At 44.3% G+C, this 10,664-nt stretch overlaps 1 protein-coding gene across 1 annotated transcript; it reads left to right on the top strand.

Moving 5' to 3' along the window:
* Window positions 1-417: 417 nt before the first annotated feature.
* Window positions 418-10,279, top strand: RRM2 (ribonucleotide reductase regulatory subunit M2). The gene is made up of 10 exons (XM_040427473.1): window positions 418-579; window positions 662-739; window positions 4,124-4,267; window positions 4,384-4,500; window positions 6,644-6,777; window positions 7,066-7,160; window positions 7,742-7,875; window positions 7,955-8,059; window positions 8,689-8,802; window positions 9,792-10,279. Exons 1-10 carry the CDS (start codon window positions 493-495, stop codon window positions 9,942-9,944), a joined length of 1,161 nt encoding a protein of 386 aa, XP_040283407.1. The 5' UTR covers window positions 418-492; the 3' UTR covers window positions 9,945-10,279.
* Window positions 10,280-10,664: the final 385 nt, after the last annotated feature.

The raw sequence follows: 10,664 nt of genomic DNA, 5'->3' as shown, positions 1-10,664 counted from the left end.
TGAAACCTGACAACCAGGAGAGATGAAATAACACCACACAACCGCACTGGGGCGCCCTCACGATGAAAAGTAAGCCCATCCTCTTTTTGACTTTACATGTAACTGGCTGTGGATCACCTCACTGCACCGTGGATGCAGCAGTAATGGAGAACCGCCTATACAGTGCACATATTACACAATTATGATTCATATTTTGGGCGAAACTTCGCATCTATTGTGCAAAAAGGGCGCACTTTTTAAGACTGCAGTTTGGTAACAGCTGTCTCTCCGTCCAGCGCTTCTGATTGGCTGGTTTTGCTCCGCCTTTCTTTCCGTAGGCACCGCCTCTTCCAATCAGCTGTCAGTGCCGGTAGCTTGTCTTTACTCCCGATTGGCTGAGTTTTTCCTGGCGCCAAATGCAAACAGGGTATAAAAAGGGCAGCGGCGGCAACCTTCCCTCATCTTCCCCTGCTCTGTTCACACTCATCCTCTGTGCCGGTCTCTGCTGCCACCATGCTCGCCTCACGTAAACCTTTCGCTGCTGTCAACGAGAACGGCTCCCCCATGAAGAACCTGTCGCTGGTCGACAAGGAGAACACGGTGAGTGTCGCTGCGGCACGGTCGCGGAGCCCCGCTCTTCTGCGCTGTGTTACCCGGCTAATAACTTGTCGTCTTATTGCAGCCTCCATCTCTGAGCAACACCCGGATCCTGGCCAGTAAGACCGCCCGCAAGATCTTCCAGGAGGCCGAGACTGACTCGGTAAGTGTGTGTCCTCTACAGTGCAGCTCCGGGGGGGAACAATTACTCCCATCAGCGTCATGGTTGTACGAGATGCCGGATGAGGGTTGTTGTGTAAGCCGGGAGTGGCCTCTCCTTGGCGCCAAATGTGGGGGGAGGGTGCACGAGTGGCTTCTAGGCTGCCCTATGAAGGGGTTAAGCTTGCCTTTTAATTGTCCCTCCTAGGGTGCAGTCATAGTTGGGGCTTTTTACCCCAGAATCAGGAGTGCGTTAAACTTTATCTCGTCATAATTCACACTTGATCTTTGCTTCAAATACTACCTCAAAGCTGGTGTGGCAGCACCCTAAGGTGGGGGCATGTATTACCCTCCCCCACCGCAAGCAGCTCTACTTGTGCAATATGAGGACCCTGCACCTCCATGTATAGCATTGTGCATATAGCAGTGTTGGGGCTTGTCCACATACTGCAGACTCCATTAGTATCTGTAATATAGGTACTGGTCACTGAATGGGAAATATAGCTGGAAAGGTTTATACTGCTTTGGGTCTGCAGTTCTCCATGTGAACTACTTAAAGGGGATGTGTCATGAGAAATAACCTGCCTTTGAGTATAATTCTAAAGAAGCTTTAATTTTCTGTAAAATCTTACATTTCTCCCACTGGCCGCTAAACACAACGGGTACCACTACTAGAGCTGTACAGATCACTTTATTGCAGTTATCTGCTTATCTCTCATTCTAATCCTGCATTTCGCCTGTGATATAGGTAATGCAGAAGCCACTAGTCACAATTGGTGACTTTCAAAGCTTAAAGCGAACCTTTCACCTCATTTTCACTTGTTAAACTAGCCACAGTACCTTATAGATTATATTGAGTGTGTTGTTATCCATGTTAGTGCCGCTTTCCTGCGCTTTTTATTCATAAAAAAAACGTCTTATAAAGTTCTGATTTCTGCTCCAACAGTCAGGCAACAAGTCAAGGGGGTAGCCCTTCCCTCTCCTCTGGCCGTACCGCCCCTGCCCTAACGCCGCCTCTATGCTTTGTGATTGACAGCCGGCTCAGTCGCCGGGACGGCGCTTCTGAATCCTGCGCATGCGCCGGCCTCCTCGTTCGCCGCGCGAGCCCGTCTTTCTGGCAGACAGAAGCGCGACCATGTAACAGGATCGCGCATGCGCTGTACGCGATGCCTGCCTGTCTGCTCTCCCGTGCGTGCGCTCCACTATCTTCAGGCTCCAAGTGCCCCATGTGATCACTGTAGACTTGCCGCAGATTGCAAGCCAGTGATCATCGTGAGCCCCAGAAAGACGGGATCGCGCGGCGAATGAGGAGGACGGCGCAGGATTCAGAAGCACTGAGCCGGCTGTCAATCACAAAGCATAGAGGCGGCGTTAGGGCAGGGGAGGTACGGCCAGAGGAGAGGGAAGGGCTACCCCCTTGACTTGTTGCCTGACTGTTGGAGCAGAAATCAGAACTTTATAAGATGTTTTTTTTATGAATAAAAAGCGCAGGAAAGCGGCACTAACATGGATAACAACACACTCAATATAATCTATAAGGTACTGTGGCTAGTTTAACAAGTGAAAATGAGGTGAAAGGTTCGCTTTAAAAGCTCCATCCAGGCCTCTGCACTGCTCAATCATGCCTTCCTGTAGAAATCAATGAGGTCCCTTAACTGCACATTGTGTATGTCCATTGTGGCTGCTGTAAAGGGCTTCTGTCGCCCCCAAAACTTTTTTTTTTTTTTTTTGACCTTGTTAAAATCGCCTGCGCCGATCTTCTCTTTCGGTGACGTCATTGGCGCAGGTGCACTGAGGGAGTGCTGAGGAGGCTCGCCTCCTTCTCTGAGCGCCTGTGCCGAATGAAGACAGGCATGGGATTTTTGAAATGCTGACAGGGCCAGCTGGAGGAGAGCACTGCTGGCCCTGTCAATCAACAAGAGGGGACTGTTTTTTGCAGTGGCTACCATCAAGTAGACGCCCTACTTGCTGGTAGTAAAGTGATTAGCATATTTCAAAAGATCATTTTTTTTTTTTTAATGAAAAGCCAGACAAGGGTAAGATCCCTATATAGGGAATAGTCGTTAAATAACTATTTTAACAAGCTCAAAAAAAAGGGTGTTTTTGGGGGTGACAGAAGCCCTTTAATGCTTTTTTATGAATGGTTATCTTTCATAAGCCATGTCCCCTTGCTCATTAAGTCTTCAGGTCATGAGATGGTTGTAACCAGACATATCAGTCTCTTCCATTCAAGCACATTCTGTGCTGGCCTCCAGGGAAGGTGTGAGATTGAGGATAGGGGTGGTGGCTACAGTGATGAGGGTGGTTGTAGTCCCCAATGGTCCACTACTGATCAGGCAGTGAAGTGACAGGTGCAACCCCACTTCCCCGTTAGCACATACCCTGGATCTTCCAGGTGTCCTGTTTGCAGTGCCTGGAACATTGAGCAACCAGTGGGGGTTCAAGGCAGGAATGGGCAGATCAGATTGGGTGCTTTAGTTCTTTGCTGTATAGTCACAGTACAGCAGGTCTAGTCCAAGTATTTGAGTAGACTTTACCCAAAAGGCTGCATATAGGTGGTGACCCTTATGATCCACCCTCAGTCTTTCTGTACACTTGCAGTTGTTCCAAAAGTGCAATTCCTTAAAGGGGTATTTCTATCACATACAATGGGGGCATATCACTAGGATATGCCCCATTGTCTGATAGGTGTGTGTACCACCTCTGGCACCTACAAGGAGAGGGCGGTGGCTGGAGGACCCCAGGTTTCCCGGGGTCTGTCCACCACCAAGCACCGCTCCCATACAAGTGAACAGGAGCACACCACACAAGCCCTGCTCCCATTCATTTTTATGGGGCAGATGGAAATGGCTGAGCCAGTGGCCTTATTGAAATGAATGGAGGGTGCATGTGGGGAACCTGCAGTGATCAGACAATGGGGGCATATCCTAGTGATATGCCCCCATTGTATATTATGGTAAAACCCTTTCATAAGCTGCATGGTGCAGTATTAGATCAAATGACCAACTTGTGTTATGCACTAAGTCTGACTCGCTCAAAGCGTGGTTCTCAACCATCTGTAATGATTCAGTGCTGCTTTCCCAGAGGGATTTCCTATCAAGGTTGCTTTTTCTGGTAGCCTTTACTTAGGCTTTATGCACATGACTATTTTTGGCTTGTGTCCGATCTGCAATGGAAATGTAGCCGTGCATGTGGTGTGCTCTCCTTTACTTTGGGACACCAGCACCTATCTGACATTTGTGACGTATCCTAATGATCCATAAAGGAAGAAACTGCACCTTCAGTCACCACATAGTTGTATTGTTAAGTGACATGTTGGGCTTTTAGTTCTACAGTCATTACGTTGATAGATCCAGTGCATTGACTTTAATTTTTATTTTCTCTGCAGGTTAAAACTAAACAGAACCAGAGCATTCAGGATGAACCCCTCTTAAGGGATAACCCCAATCGTTTTGTCATCTTCCCAATCCAGTACCATGATATCTGGCAAATGTACAAGAAGGCAGAAGCTTCCTTCTGGACGGCAGAGGAGGTGAGCCGATCAGGATCTTCAATAGACTTGCTCTGTACCACTGATTTATAGTATAACTTGTCTTAATGGCTATATACATGCCTGCAGTCTGACTTACTGAAACTTGATCTTTATAGGTGGATCTCTCCAAAGATCAACAGCACTGGGAATCCTTGAAGGATGAGGAGAGGTTCTTTATTTCTCATGTGTTGGCCTTCTTTGCTGCCAGTGATGGCATTGTGAATGAGAACCTGGTAAGTGCACACATGGAGCCTCATGCTAAACTGGTGTGACAGTGGGCCCAGATCTACTAAGATTTTTGCACCAAAAATATCAAGTGGTGCAACTTGGCACATCCCGGGATTGTATGCTTTGTGGAATGTGGGCGTTACTTGCCAGTGAAGGGTTGGTGCCCAATTCTGGTGTAAAAATCTAAGCCAGCCAGTAGTTGGTAGCCATAGAAGTGTCCCTGCACATCTATCATCCATTCTGAGGCCCTGTGATAAATTTGGTGCAGGTCTGGTCAGCCTGTCTAAAGGTGCTATTACACTACCTGACATACCACACAATAAGTGCAGATGGATGAACACGTCCTGTATTGCTCATCTGCACTGCCCTGGTTACACAGGCTGTTAACACTATGCTGGAGGAATGAGGAATTCCTCAATCTGTTAATTATTGGTGGCAGCACATCTGTATTCAGGGATGTGCTAATCGGGCATATTTCATCCTGATGAGATGCCTACCAGCCAATGACCAAGCAAGTGCTTTATCAGCTGCTTGATTATGCAATCTAATAGACCCTTTAGATAATGCTGACTACAGGTTAGCAAATCTGGGCTTTTTTTGGTGTTGTACAGCACAGACTTAAAGGGGATATCCAATTCTATAAACTGCCCCTCACAGGGAACATACATACAAGCCCTGCACCACTAAAAACCTAGATAAACATCTGGTGTGGACAGGGATGAGCCTCCCTAGCATCACAGGTGACGCTTGGGGGTCTCATCCCTGTCTGTCATTGGCTGTTGCACCTCCTGACACCGGATGTGTTTATTTGGCACACTGGTGGTGGGGTAAGTGTGTGTTAGATAGATCTATTATATTCTCTAACTTATAGACTATAGCCTGCTGATATACAAATGTGAAACAGGCCTAAGACTCTCCTGAAAAGTGGAGTGATGTTGGGGCACCTTTTCTCAGAAACTTGTACCTTAGGGCTCTTTCACACTTGCATTGTTCTTTTCCAGCATAGAGTTCTGTCGTCGGGGCTCTATGCCGGAAGAATCCTGATCAGGATTATCCCCATGCATTCTGAATAGAGAAATCAGTTCAGGATGTCTTCAGTTCCGGAACGGAACGTTTTTTTGGCCGGAGAAAATACCGCTGAGCTTTTTGCTCCAGTCAAAAATCCTGAACACTTGCCGCAAGGCCGGACCCGGAATTAATGCCCATTGAAAGGCATTAATCCGAATCCGGCCTTAAGCTAAACATCGTTTCGGCGCATTACTGGATCCGACGTTTAGCTTTTTCTGAATGGTTACCATGGCTGCCAGGACACTAAAGTCCTGTTTGCCATGGTAAAGTGTAGTGGGGAGCATACCGCTTCAGAGTGACGTCAGGGCGCCCCATGCACATGGGTGACGTGATCACGTCATCCATGCGCATGGGGTGCTCTGGGAGCCGCACGGACTAAGTATACTGCTCCTCACTACTACTATGGCAGCCAGGACTTTAATAGCGTCCTGGCTGCCATAGTAACACTGAACGCATTTTGAAGACGGATCCGTCTTCAAATGCTTTCAGTTCACTTGCGGTGTTACGGATCCGGTGGGCACCTCCGGCAAATGGAGTACATGACGGATCCGGACAACGCAAGTGTGAAAGAGCCCTTACCCTGTGTATTTTCAATAATGGTCTGAAAGGCTATGTACACCTTTGGGGCAATTTGTTAGTGCAGTATACTTTGAGCTAAAAATCGCTTTGAATTCATCTTAACAATATGGAATCCTTATGTACAGAGCTGACATGCTCTAATAGCTGCCAGTGGATTTTTGTCATCTGAGGAGCAGCTGGACTCCTTATCTCTGCTTTCTGACTTTATTATAAAGTAGCTCATTCCTTTTCTTGCTGATAAGAATGTGGCTTAAATAAGTGTCTGACCTCTCAGTTTAGCTTAGAGAAGGCTTATTAGATGACCAGCACAAAACAGTTAACCCTTTGACTGAACAGCTCAATATTTTTAATAAAAAAACTAATGGAAATTGATTTTTAGCCAAAAAAGTTTAATGCATATAGACTCCAAAGGTATACATAACCTTTAAGAGCTCATCTAAAGTATATAAGATTTCTACCATAATTGAGCGTCAGGACTTAATATGTGACTTTGCCCATCAGGTTGAGAGGTTTAGTAAAGAAGTTCAAGTAACTGAGGCGCGCTGCTTCTATGGCTTCCAAATTGCAATGGAGAACATTCATTCAGAGATGTACAGTCTCCTTATCGACACTTACATTAAGGATTCAAAAGAAAGGTAAGTCTTCATGGGCTAATACATAGTTGCTGGCTCTGGGGGGATGGTTCTGCACTGGGTCTGCTTTCATGGTCAGTGTTTGATCACTGATGGAAATCCCTGATCTAACACTGAAAGCAGCCTTGGTTGCCTTATGTTCTGAAGATGGATTGAGTTGCTGTTCTGTAACTGGCATCTGTGGACTTGTTAATGACACATTGCAGGACATTTTGAGAGTACTTAGGTGAAAGACCAATGCTTAATGTCCATATGGTATTTGATTATTAAAGTGTAGTAATGTTTTTACAGGGAGTTTCTGTTCAATGCCATTGAAACACTGCCCTGTGTGAAAAAGAAGGCAGACTGGGCACTGCGTTGGATTGGTGACCAGCAATCATCTTTCGGTGAGATTTAAAGTACTGGGTAACTCATGGTGACCCTTGTCACAAGGCTGGTTTCACCCTTTCAAGACCAGCTGACTTTTCACTTTTTACTTCCAGCCCTCCAAAGCTATGACTATTTTTCATTCACATAACTGTATGAGGGCTTGTTTTCTGCAGGGCAAGATGCACTTTCTGTTTGCAAAATTTGCAGTGGGGAAAAATTCCAAATGGGGTTAAATTATAAACATTCTGCCAGTTTTATAGGATCTTTTACATGGGTTCCTATGCAGTGAAACTGACCTGTTCCCTTCATTCTATGGGTCAGAATAATTACAATACCACATATATAATTTTAATACTGAGACAAATTAAGCTTTGAGAACTTTATTCTAACCCCGTAACTTGTGTAAATCTGAGCTTTTTTTGAAGGACAGTCTGTACTTTCACTGACCTTCTGGAGTGGCTTTTTGGTGGGAAGTGAAGCGAACAGCATTGTCAATTTTAATGTTTGCTGTATGGGATACATTTTATATTTAAAGGGGTTTTCAGAAATTTTTATTGATGACCCTATCCTAAGCTGAACTGCTTTTTGCCTTTTGTAGGTGAACGTGTTGTGGCATTTGCTGCGGTTGAAGGCATATTCTTCTCTGGATCATTTGCTGCAATCTTCTGGCTGAAGAAACGTGGACTAATGCCTGGTCTGACCTTCTCCAATGAACTTATCAGTCGTGATGAGGTGAGCAATCTGCTTAACACTGAAGATTAGTTGTGCTCCTTTTTTGAGCTGGGTGACTTATCTTGATCTACTTTTTCAGGGTCTTCATACTGACTTTGCTTGTCTAATGTTCAAACACCTTATACACAAGCCGACAGAAGATCGTGTCCGAGAGCTGATTGTTGATGCTGTCGGGATAGAGCAGGTCTGTATTTCTTCCCTGCCCTCACTCACATGTAAATTAATAACCAGTATGCTTTCAAGGGACACCACATCAGAAATGCTTTTTAATCATACATACTTTTGAGTCTTTATAATGCTTTATTTAAAATTATATTATGGGGGGTGTCAAGTGTAGGTAGTTCTTATACACTAAGACTCTAATCTCTACCAGAGTTTTGGTCATCCATAGAAGCCCATCACATTAACAACTCCTGTGACATTCATAGCTGACAAGATCTGATCTGGCTTGCATGATAGGACCAGCATCTCTAGAATGCCAGTGGTATTTCTGCCTCAATGATCTTGCCTGCATAGTCCCAGCTGTCAAGTGGTTAATTTGCTCTTGCTAGATAGCTGGAGTTGTAATATCTGTCTTTGTGACTTGCACTGCTAGCCATCAAAGGATGGGTAGTTGTGGTGTTGAGATGCAATGGGGCATAAGGCTGATGGGCTTGTATACTCGCCTGTAGAGCCCTTACTGAGCAGACAGCTGGCTTTCTTTCCAGCATTAGGACATTCCTATTTCAGGTAGAATTGATTGCACAGTATAGTAAACAAATTGGTGGTTTTTCAGCTTTCCTAAAAGTTGCTTTTTTTTTTTCTTTTCTTCAGGAGTTCTTGACTGATGCATTACCCGTAAAACTCATAGGCATGAATGGCACTCTGATGAAGCAGTACATTGAGTTTGTGGCTGATCGTCTCATGTTGGAGCTTGGTTTTAGCAAGGTATGATACAGTATTGAGTCTTGCCTCAATTTGCTGCCGATAACTTGGAGCAGTCTTGGGCTACATGCACACAACTTCACTGTTCTGCAGATCAGCAAACAGATGCCAGTATGTGCAATCTGCAGAAGGGGTCACCCTTTATAGAAATAACAACCTACAGAAAATATACAGGTCTCCATATAAATCAACACCATATAAAAAAAATCCATGTTTATCATTACAATTGCTACACATTGACAATCAACAATTCAAATGTTAAAACACAAATGACTGGCCCTTGATTGCAGATAGAATTGTATATATAGTGCTAATGCATCATGGTCAGTAAATATATTGCTCCATGTAAGGCATAAGATGATATTGTAGAGTGTAATGGCTGCAGCTAGGCAGACTACCTAATTACTGCCCACGCTATATACATCCAATGTGATAAGAGTGGCAGTGAGTGAGTCATATCCTTGCCAAATTGTAGAAAAAAGCAGCGTTTTGAACAATCTACACCACAATGGGTATAGCAGTGATTATGACTCGCACCACTGTACAAAGTAGCACAGATGCATCAATACCATATAATATAGTCCAAGCAGACTATAAATAACAAATAAAAGGTACAACAAGCTGAATACATAGGTATTTTGATAACTCACAACATTAAATGAGGGTACTTGACCCACACTTGGTAGGTCATATTGAAATTTTATACTGACCAGGAAAAAAAAATATCTCCACAAGCAGGCACCACCAGTCCACTCCCCTTTATAGAAATGCCTAGTCTCTGCAAATAGGACAAGAATACAACATGTGGGTCCACAGAACCGCAATGGATACACAGCGTGCTGTCAGCATCTCTTGCTGCCCAATTGAAGTGAATGGGCCCACATCTGAGCCACAAATGCTGACCAAAAACTATTGTGTGCATGAAGCCTTACTCTTGTTTAGCTGACTGAAGAAACTGACTTCATTTCAATGTTTTACTGATTTAATTTCAGATCTTCAAGGCAGAAAATCCTTTTGACTTCATGGAGAATATCTCCCTAGAAGGAAAGACTAACTTCTTTGAGAAAAAGGTTGCAGAATACCAGAAGATGGGGGTGATGGCGAAGGCAGGAGACAATAAATTCACTCTTGATGCTGACTTTTAAACAAACTGAACATTTCCAGTGCAGTAAGATGGGGCATTTTGACTGGTCGTCCTAGTCTGCCTACAGCAGAATTGGCACCTGTTAGTGACTATAAGCTCATGTGTTGTCCTGTGACGGCACATTTGTATTTTCACACATGCTAGTTTACAGATGTTGGCATGTGTGAGTGATAACACTCATGGGTACAAAATGTTGTACAGCTTGGTGTATGTATTATAAAGGGTGCTGTGTACTCTGCAGGGGAAGAGCTGCTTGATGGCAGTAACTTTTTTTTTTTTAGTGTTTTTATCTTTTTTAGTCTGAACTTGGCACTTTAAATTAAATAAAACCTTTTAACAAACATTCATATTTGTGTTTAATATGTAAGACTGAGCAGCCGCATAATCCATTGAAATTTAATTGTAAGGTGATGGAAAAATCCATATGCAGAGCTGGCATCCATGCAAGATCTGGAACTGGTTTTATTGCCTAAGAACGCACCAAAACCTGTAGAATCCCTCATGCCAGAAAACCCTGACAGTATTGTGCTTGCAGCCCTCAACTTTTCCTAGCTGCTGCAAAGAAAGTGGATCATTAGGGAGGCAGATCTAGAATCTTGGTTTCATGAATACTTACTGTGGCAAACATAAGATGCCTGCAGTTAAGTTTTGCAATGCAGTAATTGCCCACATGATTTTAGGGTGCTGCCAAGCAGTGCAGTTAAACTGTGTGCAATTAATG

This window comes from Bufo bufo, chromosome 4 (assembly GCF_905171765.1).
Source record: "Bufo bufo chromosome 4, aBufBuf1.1, whole genome shotgun sequence".
In the NCBI taxonomy this organism is placed as follows: domain Eukaryota; kingdom Metazoa; phylum Chordata; class Amphibia; order Anura; family Bufonidae; genus Bufo; species Bufo bufo.
The sequence above is the reverse complement of the archived record's forward strand: the minus strand, read 5'-3'. Positions and strand labels throughout refer to the sequence as shown.

Bases quoted from the DNA above. Each gene is read 5' to 3' on its own strand.
- RRM2 (XM_040427473.1), top strand. From the start codon at position 493: ATGCTCGCCTCACGTAAACCTTTCGCTGCTGTCAACGAGAACGGCTCC. The intron at 740-4,123 runs GTAAGTGTGTGT...TTTTCTCTGCAG, and splicing joins AGGAGGCCGAGACTGACTCG to GTTAAAACTAAACAGAACCA. The intron at 6,778-7,065 runs GTAAGTCTTCAT...ATGTTTTTACAG, and splicing joins ATTAAGGATTCAAAAGAAAG to GGAGTTTCTGTTCAATGCCA.